Source organism: Mytilus edulis, chromosome 2 (assembly GCF_963676685.1).
Source record: "Mytilus edulis chromosome 2, xbMytEdul2.2, whole genome shotgun sequence".
NCBI classification, from domain to species: Eukaryota; Metazoa; Mollusca; class Bivalvia; order Mytilida; family Mytilidae; genus Mytilus; species Mytilus edulis.
Genome location: NC_092345.1, coordinates 46,227,195 through 46,250,467, shown reverse-complemented (window position 1 = coordinate 46,250,467; position 23,273 = coordinate 46,227,195). Strand labels below are relative to the sequence as shown.

The window sequence follows — 23,273 nt, the reverse complement described above, 5'->3', positions numbered from 1 at the left end:
ATCGAATTTTATGAAAATGCCGAGGAAGCTTTTTCTATGACTAAATTAAATGTCTAAAGCTAAAAATTTGAAAGCATTTGTTTTCGTTCATTTTTTCTGTTCTTTTCTGATAGACAGATAGCCGAACTCTTCTTTACGCAATTAAATGTTTTACATGCTCAATTTATAAACCTTCATAGATTGTCATGTAATATTCCAGATCAAGAAAAAAATATCAAAAGAAAATTTCTTAAATCCCTTTAAAGGAATGATACATTGATTCACTTTTTGTGGGAAGAAATTCTTGGTGTTCCAGATTTTTTTTTATATTGCACCTATTAGAAATACTTTTTTTTCGTGTTCATTAAAGGTGCTTTTGTAGATTGTATGCTCACTCACGGCACCCTTTAAACTTATTTAAAAGTAATATTGGTATGGACGTTTTCTCTAAAACCAATGACCACTAGGCTCGCTTCCAGTTTAACACGATGAATAAGTTAACATATTACAAAATTTAACCAAAAAAAACAGGAATCATTAAAGTATCTCATTCTCGATAGCTTTCGGGGGCTTCGTCCCTTTTGAACCCACTACAATGAGCGGTTGGCACCCCTCATATTCATCGCCAATATTCGAGCGTACACGTAAAAATGACCCAGCTACGCCACTGGTTGTTATTCCATACGGAGATATTTGATTATTAATGATATTTTAGTATACGTTGTAACTTGAATAACGATTTCACCCAATAAAATCCCAACTCCTGCATAAAGCAACGACAAAACGGGATATAACATCCTAATTTTGACAATGATGTTGTTTATAAAGTCCGTAAGTGTAGATACAATCGATATAATCTAATGGACCCCTTGAATAGATTTGTTCTTAGAGGTTATCAATTTGATCACGACTATGTACATTATCAGTGTTAATATACAGATATGAAAACTTATGGTCTTACACTCTGACGCTAATACATCTTTGGCATTGCACAATCATTACATTCATTGGATGTGCACTGATTGCGATACCTAAGTTTTGAAAAAGAACTTTCTAATCTCTATGAACGACTTTTGAGTTACTGATAGTACCTGCTTTTTTATTTTTGGTGTTTTAACGCCAATTTTAAGCACCGCATTTAGGCTATTTCGTAGTCAGGTTTTATTGGTGGAGGAAGCCGGAGTGCCCGGAGAAAACCACATTTGATAGGAAAACTGACAATCCTAGTCAGTTACTGATAGTACTTAGATTGAATATACAAATCCAATATAATTTTAACAGTTTGTTCTTATATTGCACTGCTACACCACTGTCTTAGATAAAACGAATGTTTGAGCGCCCACAAACATATATTTAACTCCGGTACATTCTATATGTTTTTTTATCCGACGTCATGAGCTTGAAATTAAGTAATTGTCGTTGGTTGTTTTCAATCATAATTGCTTTTGTTTGTTTTTTAATTCTTCATAAAATTATAAATTCGAGCATTTGGGTTTCTCGTTAGAACTATTTCACATGTTTTTATGCCTGGTCTTTTATGTGTTACTATGTGATATAGATCTCATACGGTGACCTAAAGTTGTTAAAATTCGCTTTACAACGAAAGTTGTCTTATTGGCAATTCTTCTACATCTTGTTTGATATTGTTATATTACATATATCTCAACACAACTATGGATGTCACCAGCCAGAGTTTTTTGTTGGTTTTGGAAATATGCATAACTTCAAGAAAACGACATATCAAAGGATTACATTAGATAAAAGTATGATTTACTATACATGTAAACACATATTATTATTTCAGGATTATCTATAGATGTCGGAAGAATCGGTCCTCAGTCTGGCTGCTCTAGAACTACTGTTGTAGCAGGGATTCCTCATTTTGCCAATAATGATGGTCATCTTGGATCGGTAAGTCATCGAAGCATACATAGTTTGAATATATGATTACATAAGGTAAACTATCTATAATACGGATAATTAGAGGGGGTTTGCATGATTGTTAGTCTACAAACGCATCAAATATACCAGGTTTATAATTTGGTACGCCAAAAGCGCGTGACGTCAGTGGTTATCATATGAGAACAGTAACAGCATTAAAAAACTAAAGGTTTGTGTTGAGAACATCTACGCAAATTAATGCTCGGGACATATATATATAATTATTTTATAAACATTAAATGTACAGAAAATGAACATGTATATTATATTCTGATGTACATCAACACAAAAGCGGTAACAAAAGTCAGGTGACTTGTGATAGCCTATATTTAAACCACTTGCACTAATTATCTTTAAAGAAGGAATGAAGACCTGATTGGGGTTCCCTACCATCCTTTGAACTGAATAATTGTTATTTTTAGAAAGTTCCAGATCGCGTGACGACGATACGTTTTTAATTATCATTTATTTAAGCAACACGACTGGTGCCATTATGCATGATCAGATTCGCATAACTCAAAGTTTAGCTTGTTGTCTTGCTTGTATTTTCGTCTTTGTTAATTCTTTTTGACATTGTGTAGTCTTTTACTTACCACATGGTTTTCATTGTCAACTGTATATCTTCTCCATTTAAAGCACAAATAACAAAAGATGTTTTCGTATTGATAAACATGTTATATTTTTTCATTTCATATAAGTTTGTAGTTTTATGTCCTACTGGTGGTGGGTCGAATCTAGGAGTGAGAAAACAGTTTATTGGAAATAAGGTAAGAATAATTTTATTTATATAATTTTTTATCATACATTTTCTCTCATACGAGTGCGAGGTTAAGCTAGCTATAAAACAGATGTAACCCACCATTTTCTACATAAGTAAATTACTGCACGTCAGGAATATGTCAGCTGCATGTTGTTATACAATTGTTTGATGTGTTTGATCTTTGATTTTGCCGTTTGATTAGGGACTTTCCGTTTTGAATTTTCCTCGGAATTCGGTATTTTTTGTTATTTTACATTTTTTACCACATTCTCAATAGTCTTACGACACAATAAAAAGACGCTTGAATTTAATTAACAAACACGAACTTAACAAAATACAGTTCATACATGTTTATGTAGTGCAAATGTTACTGATTTGAAATCTAATAACAATTTAGGATTGACATGCTATAAATCTGAGTATATACATATATAAAAAAAAGTAAAATCAACAAAAATACTGAACTCCGAATGAAATTCAATCGGAAAGACACTAATCACATGGCAAAATCAAATGACAAAACACATCAAACAAATGGACAACAACTGTCATATTCCTGACTTGAAACAGGCATTTTCAAATGTGGAAAATGGTGAATGAACCTGGTTTTATAGCGCTAAACCTCTCACTTGTACGACAGTCTCGTCAAATTCCGTTATATTTAAAACGATGCATGAACAAAACAGACATACTAAATAAAATAGTTAAAATATGGGTACAGCAGTCCTCACTGTGATACAATCTCAAAACAAACAATCATTTACAAAAAAAGCACAAAAACATCTATCAAATTAAAAAAACACATTCATTGCTTCGCGTGTCTGACGTCAGAAAATGTAAACGTCACATAGGGGGGAAAATTGTCGTTCACTGTTTATTCAAAGTATTTTTATAATTTCACATGGGGAAATTTTGGAATAAAGGGTTAAAAAATCAAAAGTTATTTAAATATTAATTTCAGAAATAATCCGACATTTGAAATTGTCATGAATTTAGAATATATAATACTCCACAAATGGTTAATACCACTACACGAGTAAACACAATGACATATATATATATACTAGAACAATAACATAATGATATATAATTGAACATTAATATAATAACATACAATAGAACAATAACATTATAACATATCACAGAACAATGATATAATGACGGGATATTTTAAAGCACAGAGTCACGTTATAAGAATCAAAGGAACATAAAAATTCGCATATACAAAACACACCAGTGAAAAATTAAAGATAATACAAACACATTGACGAGATTTATAAGTACCGAGTAACGTCAAATGGATATAACAGAAAAGAAAACAAACGGTAAAGGTAATATTAATAGTAGTACAAAGACAAATGAAAGAACAATATAACAATATAAAAGGAACTATATGTAACAAAGAAATTGAATATAAAAAAGACATGGAAAATAATGGTCGACCAAGAAAACAATACATACAAGCAATCACTGATTAATTAAAGTGTCATTCATAGTGACATTAATGGATGGAAATGACACCAATTTTGTGTTTTTGCTAGTGCGTAATTTTGAATATTTTAGTCCAATAGAGTATACGTATATACATTAAAAAAATCTTGATATCGTATCGATATTCACAAACTGCAATAATTTCCTTATATGTGTATGTATGTTTATTCGGTCACTCGAAAGCAAAAGTATACTAAAGATTTCTTTTCATCTTTTCCAATGTGAAGATAAACAACCAAGTGTTATTGTCACGATGTTTATTTCAATCTAATCTATACTTAGTCTTTAGATATCACAGGCTTAATAAGTGCAATTTTTTCGTAATATTCAGATTGGATCAGGATACGGGTTATCTATTTGTATTGCTGATGTCAACAATGACGGAAATAACGACGTATTGGTTGGTGCCCCACTACAGAAGGTTGTATCCTATGACGAAGGAACAGTGTTTGTGTATTATGGGACTGGTGATGTATGTGTAATCATTAAAAAGAAAATGAAATATAACTAAACAATGTCCGTGCGTCTGAGGCATTTTATCTGGGCTTACTTACCTTCACCTTGAACGCTTAAATCTAGATATTTAGTGTAAACAATATTTTATCTAGAAACAAATAAATAAATACGACATTGATTGGAAAACAAGCGACAAGTCACTTATACACATTCCTCTTCTTAATCTAAAAAGTTCAGCACATGGGATCGCCCCTAGTTTTTGGTGGTGTTCGTGTTGCTTAATCTTTAGTTTTCTATGTTGTGTCTTGTGAGTTGTGTACTGTCATTTGTCTGTATGTCTTTGACATATTTAGCCATGGCGTTGTCAGTTTATTTTCGATCTATGAGTTTGAATGTCCCTCTTGTATCTTTCGCCGTTTATTTTTGAAAACCACGGATTTATAAGGAGTAACGAACAAAAAGACATAAAAAAGAATCTCCAAATTTGTTTTAGGTCAACTTACTGTAGCCTGAACGAATTTGAACTTAAGTATATTTTTTTTATATTTCTAATGGATTCATAAATTTTACATTTACGTTTTTCTCTTCATTGATAAAATATTCTAGCAATGTTATCAAAATTAAATCTTTTTTTCCCGTTTAATGCCTTTAATTGCGAACGTTTCTGACATGTGTAGTTAGTAGCGTAGTGAACGGCCAACTAAGACCCCGTTTACACCGACAAAAAAAGATCGATCTTTACTACACATGTAAGTTCGATCTTTTAAGTTCGATCTTTGGTCCAATGGTAAACGAGTAAGATCGATCTTCAATTGGACTTGAAAAGTCTACCTCTAGAGGTGGTTTTAAAAATATCGATCTTATTTGAATCGATCTTATTTTTTTGGTGTAAACGCTTGATCGATCGCGATCAATCTTTATTCAGGTGAATGTTATATTTAGATATGAAAATAAAGACCGGTTCTTTTTATTTTGTAGTGTAAACGCACTGGATTAAATAAGATCGATCTCGATTGATCTTGCTTGTGCAATGTTAACGCGAACTGGGTTGACTTCAATATCGTAGCAGCTACGTAGTGCTACGTAGATTTTGACTATTGAACGTATAGCTATAGACTAGTTGCTACATAGCGGCTACGTAGCTGCTACGATATTAAATTATTTTAAGATCGATTCAAATAAAAACCAATTAAATTTCGTTGCCAATGTAAACGGGGTCTAAGACTTGACACCGAATTCGAATATGTGTTTACTATGATTAACACAGGCGCCACACGATGAACATAATCTACTTAGTTATACCTTCTCGGGTCATTTTAGTTCGTCCTCATTGTCCAATTACTCCGTCTTTAGTTTTTTATGTAGTGTTTTGTGGTCCGTTGTTTTATACTTTTTATGCCCCACCTACGATAGTAGAGGGGCATTATGTTTTCTGGTCTGTGCGTCCGTTCGTCCGTCCGTTCGTCCTTTTGTTCGTCCGTCCGTTCGTCCGTTCGTTCGTCCGTCTGTCCCGCTTCAGGTTAAAGTTTTTGGTCAAGGTAGTTTTTGATGAAGTTGAAGTCCAATCAACTTGAAACTTAGTATACATGTGCCCTATGATATGATCTTTCTAATTTAAATGCCAAATTAGAGTTTTGACCCCAATTTTACGGTTCACTGAACATATAAAATGATAGTGCAAATTTCAGGTTAAAGTTTTTGGTCAAGGTAGTTTTTGATAAAGTAGAAGTCCAATCAACTTGAAACTTAGTATACATGTTCCCTTTGATAAGATAATTCCAATTTCAATGCCAAATTAGAGAATTTATCCCAATTTCACGGTCCACTAAACATAGGAAATGATAGTGCGAGTGGGGCATCCGTGTACTGTGGACACTTTCTTGTTATCTTTGTCTTTGTTTTGCCATGATTTAGTCTTTCTCTTTTCGACTTGTGATTCCGTCTTCCATCTTCCGTCTCTTTGTCTGTACACTGTTAAAATTGTTACCATTGGCTCTTGACATGTGACGTCTTTGAATCATATTTTGAATGACTCAGACGGAAATAAACTTTTGGCCTTATGTTATGTTTACTTTTGACTCTTATAGCTCGTTTATTTGCTCGATATGTTTTTTATTATATATTTTGTTTAATTTTTTTCTAATATTCTTGTTTTGTATATAATAACAAAATATTATATATTGATGGTATTTTTACAGTCGCAATATCTAGATTCCAGTGTACAAAATATATATGGAAATAACCAAGGAGGAGGACGATTTGGGGCGACCATTGTTAACCTAGGTGACATCAACAAAGACAATATCGATGGTAACTATATCAACAAACCAGCTTACACGTATCTTTTTAAATGCACTATGTATGCGCACAATGCGTCCTTTTCTTGAATACATTGCATAATCCGTATGTGATACATCTTTTCGGAATTTTCGTTTTTTTTTTTATATCCTTCTGTTTTGATTTGAGCTCTACTGATGAGTCGTGGATTTCATCGCTGTTGAAGACCAATTGGTTGCTTTGGGCTCTTTGGTCGGGCTGTTGTCTCTGTGACATATTCCCACTTGTCATTTTCGATTTTATTGTGTTACAAAATGCACGTCTGTTTTCATAATTATACTAGTACAAATGTACCCTTGGTGAGCCCCACCCCCAATATTTATAAAGTATTAAGAATGTGCTTATAAATGTTATTTTTAAACAGTAGTTTCTTAAATTTTATCAAATAAATACAAGTAATAAGCTAAAGATTGTTTGGTGATAAACATAACACAAATTATCTCAGATGGTGCCATTAAAACAAAATACATATATGGTTTGGCGATATCTGGCCACAGCTTTTATTCATAATATGATAGATTCATACAATATATAATATATATATATAGATAGATAGACCATAGACCCATGTATATGTAGATAGATCTATGGTCGGTTACCCGAAGATAATATGGCAACCAGGTAGATAGATAGATGTGAAGATAGATATATATGAAAATGTAAAGATGCACCGTGGGATACACTGGTGCTTTAAATTTAGAAAACACCGTGGGATACACAAGTGTAGTCTGTATTATCCAAAAACCTAAAATTTCATAGTTAACATTAAGATTCTATGCAGCGAATTCTGCCATTTACGGGAATATATTTATGATTCTCAAAGTTCAAATAAAAGTCACTTTTCTCAACAGCAAACAAGTTAACATCATCAGTCAAATCTGTATCATCACTATCACTGACACAAACCTGAAAAATAAATACAAAAGAGCAGTATCTTGTTCAATAAAAAGGAGTGGGAGGGCGGGTTTTCAAGTTTACCGCTTACAAAATTTAAACAGCTTGCTTGCTGCGAGGAAATTCTAAAAAGGACTAAATGACGTCACAGAATATATCGTCACACATGTTGGGTAAATCTAAAACATGAAACACAATCCGTGAGTGGCCCCGGCGATAACTGAATTTAAGTCTATTAACTTAAATTCTATTTACGTTGAATGGAATTTGTTTATTCTTCAGATTTTTCAGCATATGATTACATATTTACTTTTTGATTTGAATGGTATAAGACTGTGTTATTTAACATTTGAGGAGGTAAATACATGATTTTGATCTAATCAAAATGTCCTGAGAAGTTGTGCATTTGAAGGGTACATTGTTATTGTAACAATGTTATAAACAAGCAAAGAAAGGATTAAAGTTAACATTAACTTGATTAATCAAACAGACAAGACATATTAATCTTAACATGCTTTAAGGATGTATTTAAATGAGGGTTTGTGAAATTCAAAAATTCAAAAATTTAAAATTGATACTTTTAGTCAGAAGAGTATTAGTTAAGGAACATAATAAGTTAAAAAAATTGATAGATATATGATTTTTAAACATGGCGAGAAATAGCTGACTCGAACCTTTACCTTATATTTGATTACGTATTATTTGGGTCTTAAATCTAAGAAAAAAAAAGAAAACATCTGCTTAAATTTTGGCAAAAGACCCTTCATTAGCTATTGAGACTCATATGAAAAGATAAATTGGTGTTATGGGGCAAACTATTTTACATTGTATTGTATGACAAGACAAAAAAAAAACCCAAGGGATCTGAACATTTAACATAAATTCCAAAACCTCCCCAAGTAAAAATGTACATCTTAAAATATATTTAAAAATAAACAATGCAAGTTAACTTGAAAATTGCAATAATGTGTAAGTTTCATCACAAAGGATCTTATGCAAATGTAATTTAAGATTGTTTACAGTGAGGATAGGTTACTCGATAAATATGAAGTATTAATGTTATAGTATAACGGCAGTTATTACGTGAATATCAGAACAGATATGAATATAAATCTGGCCCTTATTTGTCAGACAAAATTTGAAGTTTTATATGTTTGTTTTCTATTGAAATTGTTTTACCTATGAATTAATTTTCATTTTAAAAAGGGAAAAAGTAGTACTTCTTATAGGTATAACGTAGATTTAATGATTGAGAGTGATTTGTATTTGCTTAACGACAAGTTTTAATGTTATAATTATAATAACGATCTAAAATAGATGAAAAGATAACAGTATAAATAATTCGAATGGAGTATTTGAATTGAAACATTATATACTTTAAGACATGAATGCAATCCTTTTTTCTTTTATAGGTAAGTTAAGGAGATAAATAGTTTAAACTTCTGTACTGGTCTTGTACAATTTACTTTATTGAGGTCGTATTTGGCAATCATAAATATCAGTACTTATTTCAAACGAACGATACTTTTCATAAATTGTGCATGGAAATTTGTTTAATGCATCTCTGTCTGAGCTGCTATCAAGTCAGGATGTTGATTTCAAAAGTGGAAAGCAAATTGTAATTTGAAAGAGCAACTATATTTACACTATTTACGCTGAATTAAGTCTGAATTACTTATTTCAGTTATGAAGTAAAGTATTCCAAAAGGGACCATTTAATGTCAAAGAAAGTTAGTTAAGCAACAAATATCATAAAAGTACAGCTTCGTATAAACGATTCCAAAATATATGTTCAAAATTGTCATTTTCAATTAGAATATCACTATCATATGCCTCTAGGCACGTAACTTTGTTCCAAATCCGTAAAAGAGATTTAGGCATACTTTTAGCTGGAATATTTTGGACTAAAATAACAATCAACATATTACGACTTTCTTGAAACATTTGCATTCGAGCCATATCAAGTTCGAATTCACACCAAGAACTTTCCAGAAATGTTTCACTTATCACTAAAATAACTTTTCGACTTTGGGAGACAGCTTCAACAATATTATCCGCTATTAGGTTACCAGGTAAAAAATCACGATGATGGAGACACAGAGATTGTTCCTTTTCTTTTTCGAGAAATGAACTTAGTGGACCACACACCCATTTGTAGTCTGCATTGTGATACGCCACAAACGCGCTATATCTATACTCCTTTGACTCACCCTCCAATTTAGAATAATGGCGGTATTTCCGGCGAATAGTTAGGTACCAATATTGAAGAGTTATTCTGTATTTGTATGCTATACCACTGGCTATAATTATAATTATCAATAAAACTGATAATAACACAGAGAAAATCAGCCATACTTTGGAAACACACATTGTTTTTAAGTCATGCAAATTTTGGAATGCAAATGCTGTTGTTTTATAGCTTCCGTCAAAGAACCTACACGAGTAGTTTCTACCATTGTCTAGCGTCACATTTGTAAAATGAAGCCATTCTATAAAATGCAAAGAATCACAGTTGCATTCAAACATATTGCCTTGTATCAGCAGTTCAAGTTTATCCATTGATTTGATGTTCAGCATATCTAATTCTTTTATTGTTCCTCTCTCTAAATATCTAATTCTATTATCTGATAAATCAATGTAATTCAGTTTTGAAAATTTGGAAAACTTTATATTGATCTCTGTTAGAATATTACTTGACAAAATTAACTTTAATAACGATTTGTACTGAGATCTGAACAATGAAGGATTCAAATATTTAAATTGGTTTGCTGAAAAATCAATTTGTTGAAGTTCGAACAGTCCTTTCAGAATTTTTCCATCCTTGTCCTCTAGCAAACCACGACCTAAATTTGCGCTTCGACTTTCTAGAACTTTAAGTTTTTTAAATGACTGAAAAAATGATAAATCAATTAACGAACAATTGAATCCAGATATTTTAAATATCTCAAGATGGTCAATTCCACGTAAAAGTCCAGTGCAACTGTTGCATGGAGTCCAGTTTAAATCTAATACTCTTAATTTACGTCCATGTGTAAAGTTAACATTTGCAAGATGTGAGACTTTTATAACTAAACGTTCGGCATGAATTTCCTCTAAATTAGGCGGTAAAGGATAAGTGTAAATAGTGTTTCCCCTCTTAAAGACTTCTGACACATTGTTAGATGGGAACATCAAAAACTTGGATGTGTTACGACTGAGCAATCCGACATTCCAAGGACTAAGTGGGTCCTGTTGTGATATATCTATTGTTTTTAAGCCTGTCAGCTGGAATAATTCAAGCGCTGAACCTGTGTCGCCATATATGCTATTCCGCGCAAGATCTAAATGTTCTAAACAGTTCTTGTATTTTATGGCAGAAATCGAACCAGTTCTGATAACACTAATTTGATTTTTTGCTAGTATTAAGCTTTTTACACAAATTTGACCAAGAATTGTGAAATGTTCAGGTGTCAAGATGTCAGATCCAGTACGAGCTCTATAATTGTAGGACAAATCAATTTCGCTCATATTCCTGTCTTTCAACGGTATAAGAATGGGTATCAAATCCGATAACCGTATTAATGAATTATGAGATATTTTTAATACATTGAGTGATTTAAAAGGAGCAAGTGTTCCATATTCAACTTTCCTAATTGCACAAGAGATATCAATGTCTTCTATACGTAAATTATCGAACACTAAGAATGTTTCATTTGTTAGATGCGTGATGAAGCATGGCTTAAAATGCAATATCTTAAGTTTTTTCAAATATTTAAAACCATCACCAAAACGTCCATTTCGAATTCCATTGATGCTTAGACTCTGTAGGTTAGAGAGAAAACTTAATGAGTTATCGGGATATTCTTCAGAGAATGTATTATCGGATAACTGTAAATTTAGTAAATAAGGAGTACTGTTGAACACACACATAGGTAACGACCCAACATCCAAAAAGTTCGCACTGAGATCAAGAGTTTGAAGGTTCGCAAGGCCTTTAAACGCATTCACATCAATGTATCTTAATCTTGATGTGTGAATGATCAATGTTCGAAGTTTAGCCAACTGTATGAATGTTTCATTATGTAGCAAAGCTATATTGTTTCTTGATAAATCTAATACCGTTGTGTTGGTTGGTATATGTCTCGGAACTATGTGGAAACCCATGTTTGAACAGTCACATGTGACCACTTTTTCGGAATATGTTACAATACAATGTTTGGTATGACAACATGTTAAAAAAACATTCCATATATATAGTACACAAATGCACTTCACTGAATTATCAATATTCATTTTCGGATCTTACAAATAAATTACAATCTATTAAAATTTTAGAAGTGAGGCTTACATCTCAACACGTAATTATTTAATGACAAAGAGACTAACATTGGATTTTAAACTGAATATTCCCGTGTCTCTAATGTTAGAATTATTAAATCACAAGTCGCATTTAAAAGTTCATGGCCTTATTTCGAAATGTATACACTTGTTCACCTGTGTGGAAACTAACAACGAGATACAGTGTTGGTAATCAATCCACTTATGTACATATCTTAATCTTATTTAAATGTCAACGGGAGATGAATGTTATCAAATGAAGAAATGGCAGATGCTTGACTAGTAATTTAATAAAAAAATATCTAAATATTTATATTATATGATAGGGAAGACAGATGACAACATATGATAAAAAAAAATCATATAAAGATACGTATGTATTACGTAACTTGTTTGATGGCACTCATTTGACCCCAGTTTTTCAATAGAATATCATAATTTGATTTCAAACAGAAGAACATGCGATAAAATGTTTAGAAGTCCAAAATGAATAAGAAAGCTGCAAATAAACTCATCATAGATACCAGGACTAAATTTAGTATATACGCCAGACGCGCGTTTCGTCTACAAAAGACTCATCAGTGACGCTCGAATCCAAAAAAGTTAAAAAGGCCAAATAAATTACGAAGTTGAAGAGCCTTGAGAACCAAAATTCCTAAAAGTTTTGCCAAATACAGCTAAGGTAATCAATACATACTTAATATATTTAATAAAGTGGTGGATCCAGAAAAAAAAACCCCAAAATATTCAAATCGAGTCCTTTGGAAGTTTGTATCAAATAAAAAAAATCCTTGTAGTATTTGGTATTGGTTCCTTAAATAGCAACTATTTTGACATTTTTTATTTTCACCTACGTTTATTTATGACTAAGACCAACGTTTCCTTTCTGTGTTTATTTTTTTATTCACTATATAGTTTTTCCGATGTAATTTTGAAACCATATTGAATCAAAGAAAAAGGGGTTGAGCCAAGTTCGTCTAAACGATCTGTGATAAGGAGTACCCAAATTGCATCCAGGATTAAATGCACAACCTAAAAAATCAAATAGTTGGTTTGTTATATTTCTTGAGATATTTAGAACAATTTGACATCAGTATTTGTTTATTATATTTTTTTTTAAAAACGGATGCTCGTAACATATTGTGTTTGCTCATTTTTGTGCCCCATTTATGTGCATTATGTTTTCTGGTCTGTGCGTCCGTCTGTGCATCCGTTCGTTCGTTCGTTCGTCCGTTTGTCCGTCTGTCCCGCTTCATGTTAAAGGTTTTGATCGAGGTAGTTTTTCATGAACTTGACGTCCAATCAACTTGCAACTTAGTACACATGTTCCCTATGATATGATATTTTTAATTGTAATGCCAAATTAGAGATTTTCCCCGATTGTCACGGTTCACTGAACATAGAAAAATTAAAGTGCGGAATGGGCTACCGTGTACTGTGGATACATTTTAGTTTTAAAGATAACCTGTTGTGGGGGTCGCATGACGACGTGACTAGATTTTACTGTTTTCAGGGGGGTAAATCTACAAATTGATGTTCCGACGTCCAACTTGGATTTGGAAAAAAAACCAAACTTATTCATATATCGGTTTCAGGGAAAACCCCTACCCATTCATATATTCCATTAGAAAATCACAACCCATTGATATTCATTTCTGGTCCTCAATGCTCTTCAACATTGTCCTTGTTTTTTCAAACTAACTGCATTCAATCTAAGCGAAACTGGTGAGTCTTCAGAAGACGAAACGCGCGTTTGGTATATCAATTTATAAGCCTGGTATCTGTGATAACTAATCCAAGCTATCATGACATCTATCTGTGAGATTTTAGCAAGTAGGATTCGTGATTCATTTATGATATAGTAAGATCTGAACATAGATTATGCAGACATCTGAATAGGAAATGAACGTGTATTACAAAATTGATATATACAATTGCTAAATTGCATCCGTGAAATTGCATCATAATGATATATATATTTGACATAAAAAAGTTACAGATACCACTTGCACGCCTGTGTATACATGGTATACAATATATGGGAAGAGACCCACCGAGCATTACTAAAGACGAGGTCATTTGTTTTTCATCTTATACGTACATCCCACATTTCCTTATAAACACAAGGTTCTAAAACATTTTTGATTTGTAATTTACCATGTAACTAACAATTACGATATCCCTTACAATGCACTTGATACATTGACTCGGAAAACCCTTCAGTGTAGATGTTTGTGATTCACACGCGATCATTTAAGAAATAATTCCAACTTAACATATTATCATCTGTAAAGTCTGAAAAACAACGGTCATTAATCACTAAACTGTACTTTCCCCTTTATACGATTACGCATGTTTCAAATATTTTCCAACACCCGGTTTTCTAAGGTTTTTCCCCCGTTGAGATAGTGAATGTGTAATATACGTATGTTAGTGTTTCATTAAATATTCGGTTTTATTTAGAGGAAATTGAAAAGCGTAAGTGCATTCCAAATCTTTTGCAGAAGTACAAAATAATTTGTGAAAGATAGTCAAAAGTAATACAGAGTCACAACCATTCTCAAACAAAAGGATAATGCATGTCATTAAACATGTTAAAACCTTTTTAAAACTATGTACGATCATTTGACTTTCGTTTGAAAGAAAATCAAATCAACAATTCGCTGCTTGCTATTTATCAAAATCTAGATTTTTCACATTCTTTATGTTCAACGATATTAAAAAAAAGATTGATCACATTACTAATTGATTTAAAACATTCCGGTTTCTCTGACTTTAAAATCACAACCTCAAATTCAATCTATTAAAACGTTAGCTGCATGTTGTTATCCTGGTTGTTTATAGAAATATCTCTTTTATAATTTCCTCGTTGCTTTCGCTTGATAAATATTATTAAAATATCAATGAAGGAGTTAAAAATAAGTTGATACAATGTGTGTATCAATGCCAAGAAATGGTATCTAACTTTTAAACTGCAAGGTAAATAAGGACACTCCCAAGCTGATGCCATTGGTCATGTTTGATTCAATAGATATTATAAAAAAATATAAAGCATGGAAAGGCTGTTTCAAATTTGATTCGATGACTCTCTTTTACAAAAAGGTGCGCAAAAATAGAAATTTTTTTTTTGAAATATTAAGGCTTTTCTAACTGAGGAATATATTACCTAAACCGTATTTGGCAATTATTTTGGAATTATAGGTACTGAAAGCTCTTCAACTTCGTATTTCATTTGGCCTTTTTTCTTCTTTTGATTCGTGCGTTATTGATGCGTCTGTTGTAGACGAAACATGCATCTGACGTAAATACAAAATATCAATTGTAAAATGATGTGTGAAAAATTATTAAATATTGGTATACTGTGTATGGTTTTCGGGAAACTAAATGTTTTCTGTTTTTATTGAATTAAGGTGACCGAACATTTACACATTTGTCCTATTTCAAAGGTTATCTGAATAATTTTTCTAATAAATAAATACGCATAGGCTAATTTATAACGTAAATGTAAATAAAGGCAATAGCACTGTTCAAAGGTCAAACATTGATTGACACAAAATAAATCCGGGTTAAATATATTATAAAAAAGAAAACATAGTTGTTGTTTTTATAGTGATCAAGATAATAAAACTAGATAGACTACTATACTCAAGTTTTAGACATTTTTACCTACACATGTATATGTCTGTTTGTCTTTTTGTCAATATAAAGCATTTTTTTGCGACAGTTATACAAATGAGAGGTTCAGCTACCTGGTGGGACTAGATTTGATCCACCATATTCTACATAAGGAGATGACTGTGCGTGCTAGCTTGGGGAGTATTTCCATTCGTTTAATATGTTTGAGCTTTTGATTTTTCATTTGTAAAGGGACTTTTTTATTTATGGTATTTTTATTATTTTACTTTTATATGTAATTCCTGTCTCTTAAAAAAAAAATGAAACCAAAATATGTTGCAACAGCGTAGCCTTACTGGTTTTTGTCCCGTTAAATGATGTATATAAAGGGTAGTTTGATAATGTTCAATATTTTCAGGTTAGGATTAGTTATATTGCTATTGCTGTATAAAGATTATAAAGAAAATAAAACAATTCATAAGATGCAGACTTTTCAATAATATGCACCTTGATTATTATGCAAAAACACAAAAATCACATCATTGGGCGATTGCAACATTTAAATCAAAACATGGGACCATCAGTTAATAGACAGCCTTCAAATATATTAGGGATTTAATCTTGGATCATCGAAAATATTAATGTTTCTTTCTTAAAATGTCCTGTACCAAGTGCTTTACGGTACCCTCCGAGTACGAATGATTATTGAAAATATGCTTCAATTGGCTTGATTTGAGCCTTCCGCAGGAGTACTATATATCTGTCAAGATATTTTACCAAAATAATAGTAGCCAATATTTTTTTGTATCCAATAGATATTGCGATTGGAGCGCCAAATGAGGACGAAGGCGCTGGAGCGGTCTATATATTTAATGGAAAGTCTGGTAGAATGAATGAAGTTCATTCCCAGCGGATTGCTGCCAAGACGTCGTTCAATGGAATAAAATCTTTTGGAACATACATTTCTCGGCCATTAGATATTGATAACAACAAATACGCAGGTATGTCTTTAAGAGTTAAGTTGAAAGTACTATTTAATAGTTCGGAACGGCCACCTTTATAGAGAATTAGGATCAAACTCTTTAATTAGACAAACTCTTTTTAGTATTTAAACCCCGATATAAAATATTTGCACATTATAATGAAACATCTGTAAATAAATGAGTGATTTTCATGCAATTTAACAAAAAAGTATTTATAATAATTCACAACTGCAAAGTAACATTCAAAATGGTTATAACCTGACAAATAATGCTCGATGAGAGCACACAACGAATCGAATGAAAAAAACTGATCTAGTTTCATCACAAGAAAAATAACGTCATGTTGAATATTAATGTGTTTGACGTGTTATAAGTAAACATTACAAAGTTGTTGGTGTATACTATAAAATTATGACGTTAAGGTTTTTGAAATCTGCAAATGTGTTGATATTTACTGTGTAAACATACACAGTGTGTTTGTAACGGTATTTTTTATATCCTTACTGGTTTTAATGCTGGCATAGGACCTCACATCGTCGAGTTTATCAAACGAATAAACATGAAAAACGAAATAAAGATTACTTGTAATTATGTTTTTTTACTAACATTCGGTAGCTTGATCTATCTATTCAATTTTCTACTTGACTCGTGGTCTTGAATAAGAAGGCCAAGATAATTGAAGCGAACTATCGGAGTGTATACTAGTAGTCAATAATAAATCATATTTTCAGATTTAGCTGTAGGAGCTTTCCAATCCGATACTACATTTTTATTTAGAACAAGTCCAGTTATCACCATGACATCAAGGGTAACATTTAACCCACCAATTATTCCTCTGACGTCAGCAGGGTTACAGTGCGCCACTCCGTCTAATGATAATCCATGTGTAACAGTCAGCGTTTGTTTCAGTTATACTGGAACGGATGTCCCAGTTTCAACAAGTAAGCGTTTAGATAACAATATATCAGTAACTGTCAGACATCCCACCATGTTGACAACTTTCTTTAATTCCGTAATTTGATGACATAAGTGTATCTATTTGTTTTCATTATTGACATAGTATGATAGATATGATAAAGACTTGAAAATCTGTATATAAACTTACATATGGGGTGGTTCGGAAGGCTAGCATCTTACTATTCTAATTCATACTAACTATGTTATTAGTTATTTATCAAATAATAATAAGAATAAGAATTTAATAGTTTAAAATACTAACAATACTATTAGGATTGATACTGGTTAAACAAACCAATACAAAACCAAAACAACCCCCCCCCAAAAAAAAAAACCCAGACAGGCAGACAGACAAAATAAAATCAAATTTGTTCACTTTACCCATTGAATTAAAATTGGGAACAATACTAGAGATTTCATTAAACATTTTGATCGTAGCTTTATTATTTTTGTACATGTTATGATGAAATGAAATTCATCTCCCACCTCTTTATGGTTGATAAATACATACTAAGCAAGAATAAAAGTCATTATTTAACGCTAGATTCATTTATATATGATTATGCTGGAGTCAACCAACTACACTTAAAACAAGACAATCTAATCAATATTGAATTAAAAGTACAAACGACCCCTATTCGTCCTCCTGTAAAAATATGTATCATTGTCATTTTGCTTAGTTTCTTTTGTTACCTATTTTGTCATCGGTCTCGGACTTCTGTTCTGTTCTGCTTTGCTTTTCTTTATTCTAAATCGACTAGATGTATAGGGGGAATGTTGAGATCTAACAAACCATGTTAAACCCTGCCGCATTATGCGACTGTCCTAAGTTTTGAGCATCTGTCCTTTGTTTCTATGTTTTTTATAGGCCGGCACTAAGCCGGTCCATTATACGATATGGGTTTGAGATTGTTACATGCGTTTATGTGGATCCATATTTTAATTTTCCGCGGTATATGAAAATTAAAGATTTTAGGTAATTGAAATAGATCAATTTTTTTTTTATTAATTTTTATCTAAGAAGATGATGCAAAATATTTATAACAATGAATGTTCATTGTTTTATTATGCACAGATTGAGGGACCCGTATTTTGGAATTTCCCAAACAAGGTTATTTATAGAAATGTAAACGAGGTACCAGGTTCTTACAACAACTCGTCGTCGGAACATGGGAAATGATTTACAGTTTGCGTTTTTCTTTCTTTCTCAAAATATTAACTGTATTTTAGCTAATTTATATGTTTTGGAGATAGTGTGATGTTCATTTTCACTAAACTAATTCATAATATTATTAAGGGGCCAGATAGGTATCAACTCCTGGAGCGAGATTTTTCTCGCTGCGTTGAAGACCCATTGGTGGTCTTTGGCTGTTGTCTTGTCTTTGGACGGGTTGTTGTCTCTTTGACATATTCCTCATTTTTATTCTTAATTTCATAGTAGGTAACAATGTCGAAAAGTGTGGTTCAGCAGTCATTATTGTGTTCTAATCTTAATTACTATATGCCAACAAAAAAAAGCTGTTTTCGAATATCTTTAAATTTTAGGAGTGAATTATACGCTAAACGCGGATACTACTATAACTGGTCAAAGTAAAACACGCCGTGTGGACTTATACAAGGGAACAACCAATCATAAAGGTGTTTTCAACAGTAACCCGATCAGTGTTTCTATAAGTGGCGAGACATGTGATGAAGTGTATGCAAGAGTAATGGTATGGTATCAACAACTATCAAGTTATATTTATTTAATTTCTACAATTTATTTTAGTTCATTTTGTGCTTACTGAGCTCACGACGGAACTTTGTTCTTTAGTTTAATCTGAAATTCACTGCACTGAGTTTTATTCTCCAGTATACAATTAATTGTTCCACCCGTCTAATATATATATACTCTATATTTTCCAACATGTGTATAGTGGTAAACTAATTGTGGTAAACTATAATGCATAATTATTATCAAGTTCAATGTAATAAAACAGCAACTGTTGAATCACTTTTTTAAGATAAAGTGGTTCTGGTTTTATAAATGTGAATATAAATTTTATTGGTTTATATATATTAAACAATTTTCGATTGATATTTATTTGTAGTCAACATCAAGGGACTTTTTTAGTCAAATAGCTATATCATTGGATTTCCAAGCACAATTTCAACTTGCGGAGACTACAAATGGTGGCGTAGTCAAACCAGTACAAGATGCCAATACACCCACAACCATAACCGACGGGGTATGAATTGAACTATAAAATCTTAAACAATATCTATTCGAGTAAATTTTATGGAAGTTCACCTTTTCTTGTTGCGATTATTTATCATACAAAACATGGAGAATGTATATAAAAAAGAAATTAAAATCCACTGCAATGAAAAAAAAAACAGCATTATAGCTTGCATTGCCAAGGACAAAATAAAAAGTACAGACCGAAAGACACTACACTTATACAGAAAATAAAGATGATTGAAACACAAAATTATAAACCGGATAGGAGCTCTGATGCATCGGATATATATGACGTTCCTCTCCACTAGTGGCACATATAGATGTGATAAGACCAATAATGGATAAGAATGTGAATTTTACGTGCCCTTACTTTAAAATACCTTTGTAAACTTTGTTGTAGTTGCTTAATGTAAGTTTCTTATTTGTCTTTGCCGACTTTTGTATATTGATGTATTTAATGGCACATGCTTTCCGTAATCAATTGTCGAGCAAGCTTGAATGTTGCTAGCGCCTGTTAGCATTGAAGATTTGTTTTCTAGAAATGCGTATATCTGGTGAAGTATAAACGGTGCCGGTAATTTTATGATATATGTAATGAAGTACCATGGCAACGGATACTCTAGTGGCCCTGTGGTCTAAGAATATAAATAGTAAATCACTAGCCTGTTAGAACTAAGGTTGTAATTCGGAATCCTGCACAAGACAGGTGCACTCGATTGTAATCTCAGTTGAATGGAATCATCTGTTTTCCAAACGAAGGTAGCTGGTTCTCTCTTGCTTCCTAAAAATGACCACCATGAAAAAGCACAGTAGTACTGAAAATTGGCGGTTAACACCAACCAATCAAATAATCAGTTTAATGACAGCAAAATTTACTAATCAAATACAAAAACAAACTAAAACATCTTTGAATGTTTGTAATACATACCTCTCATTCGTGACCATTTAATGACAAATTAATCAATACTCGTGTACTCTCCATTTTAGACAACTTTCATGACTGGTTGTAGTGGAGTGTGTGCTCCTGATCTTCAAGTTGACATAACGAAAGATGTGATATCAATCATATACGGACAAACAATAGACTATAGTTTTACAGTTAGGATTATTAACAAAGGAGAACCTGGATTCGGTGTAAGATTGATAGCAGATATTTCCTCAGACAATGCTTTATTCCTTGATGCGACACCTCTGTTAACAGATGGATCGGTACAGCTCACATGTGCAAAGGCAATGGATGCTAACAACAAATCAGTGGTTCATTGCGACGTAAACAGTGTATTATATCAGAAACAGTTCGGTGCAGTACGTCTAAGGTACAACGTTACATCGGCTGCCCTATCTGAAAATGTCACATATAGCGATTTGCTGCCTTATGTTAGATTAACTGTCACTGCGTCAGCAGTTGGAAATGAAGTAAGCCCTGGAGATAATACAGACACAGAAACACAAGATGTATCATTTTCCGCAGATATGGCTATATCAGGGTATGTATTAACCTGCATTTCTTTGAGGGTATGTATTTAAACACATTTAGCTCATAGTAGATATTCAACAGCATTTCTGTCAGATTCTGAATTCAACAGCATTTCGTTCAGGGTTATATTCAACAGTATTTCTATAACCTATTAGAATGGACTGTTCTAATACAGACATAACAGTAAATAATGATATCTGCATAATATAGCGTCATTTTGTACGTACAGTTAATATGAACAAAGATATAGCATGAAGAATAAAGGAACTACTTTTAATTTTAGAACAGGTTATATATATGCTCAAACGTGCATTCGATCTAAGTTTTCAGTGATATCTTTGTTCGATATTGTCGCTCTTTTCGTTTAGTTTCAATTATCAATGGACTTGGCCTTTTTTTAACTTCATTTTAATATATCCTCTTTTAAACTTCGTTTAATAAAAAAAGGAACAACATCTTTAATTCTTTGTATATTAAAAGAGGATTACCAACAGCCAGAGACTACGTGTGGGTCTACTATAACATTAACTTTACTTTCATGACTACTCAGTATAAATTATAATGTGCAATGTAGGATAGAGTACTGGTCATGCAATTTATTAAGACAATAAACATCTTATAATGTACCCTGGAATATTTTTTATTTGAAAAGCAAAATTTGTGTGAACATTTAGCTAATAGATATTCAGTATATAGTACTAAGTTAGGCCAAATTTATCATGTATTATTCGTTGTATGATTGTAATTGTTTGTATGTTCGTTCCTTTCTAATGAGTAATGTTTAGGTGACATGTTCTACTGTCGTTTTGCCTATTTACCCTACACATGCTACATTTTCCGTCTTATTTTTATAATTCAGCTAAGTGAATTACACCTTCTGAATTTATATTGATATTAATATGGTTTATTTTCAGAGTAAGCACCCCTGAACAGTCACGTGTTTCTGAAACAAAGGATACATTCAGAACCTTCTCACATTCTTACGATATATTTAATAATGGACCAAGTCCATTGTTTGCGTCAAAAGTCCTTTTTGCCATTCCTGCAATCACCGATACCACCGACATTTTAGTACAGACAAAAGCATATAAGGTTAGTATTTCTATTTTATATGTATTTGAAGAAAGTAAAGTCATAAAACATTTGTTTGCACCAACAATACCGAGCTTTACTATAGACAAAATAATTAATTGTAAGTATCACGTTTCTCTTTGTATTTTTTCTACAACCAAATTCTACTTTAAAATTGAGTAAGATATTATAGTTGCCATTGTAAAGATTATACATACGAACTATACGCACATTTTTACACCGTATAGATAAAAATAAAAATTGGAATGTTTATGTGAATGTAAAGACACAACATTAACGTAATTATAATTCAATGTGATCAGAAAAAAGCACATTATATGAATCCTAAACGGTTCAGTAATTTCTTCTATTCTAATTTTGAACATAGAAGTTCTGTTTTTATAAGCTGGAAATTTTTTCATGGTAAAATATTTTCTTGTTTGTGTTTAGATTTTTTTTTATTTAATTTTGAATTATTTCTACTTATCAGATAATATCTAAAGACCAAAAGTCAAATTGCACAATTCTATTAGTCCCTGGACTCCATGTTGGATTGAAAATGCAAGTATCGGCTGAAGCTCAAACAAACAACGCTGTTGGTGCCCAGAAGAAAGCAGTAAGTTATTAGTATGTCAGTTTTATATCAGGGATAAAATTGAGAATGGAAATGGGGATGTGTCAAAGAGACAACAACCCAGCTATAGGGGTTTGATTATTGGATAACAATACATATTTTGAGTTTGATGTTTGAATTTGTACACTCGTTTTGTTTAT

General features: G+C 32.1%; 1 protein-coding gene across 1 annotated transcript in view; it reads left to right on the top strand.

Annotated features, from left to right (window-relative positions):
• LOC139512270 (integrin alpha-4-like) overlaps positions 1–23,273 on the top strand; it is a 39,751-nt gene that overhangs the window by 12,481 nt on the left and 3,997 nt on the right. The window contains exons 7-17 of the mRNA XM_071299769.1: positions 1,784–1,890; positions 2,619–2,687; positions 4,503–4,643; positions 6,826–6,937; positions 16,606–16,791; positions 17,505–17,714; positions 19,276–19,442; positions 19,821–19,958; positions 20,939–21,438; positions 22,343–22,520; positions 22,990–23,115. Coding sequence (XP_071155870.1) covers positions 1,784–1,890; positions 2,619–2,687; positions 4,503–4,643; positions 6,826–6,937; positions 16,606–16,791; positions 17,505–17,714; positions 19,276–19,442; positions 19,821–19,958; positions 20,939–21,438; positions 22,343–22,520; positions 22,990–23,115 — 1,934 coding nt within the window. The remainder of the gene's footprint in view (positions 1–1,783; positions 1,891–2,618; positions 2,688–4,502; positions 4,644–6,825; positions 6,938–16,605; positions 16,792–17,504; positions 17,715–19,275; positions 19,443–19,820; positions 19,959–20,938; positions 21,439–22,342; positions 22,521–22,989; positions 23,116–23,273) is intronic.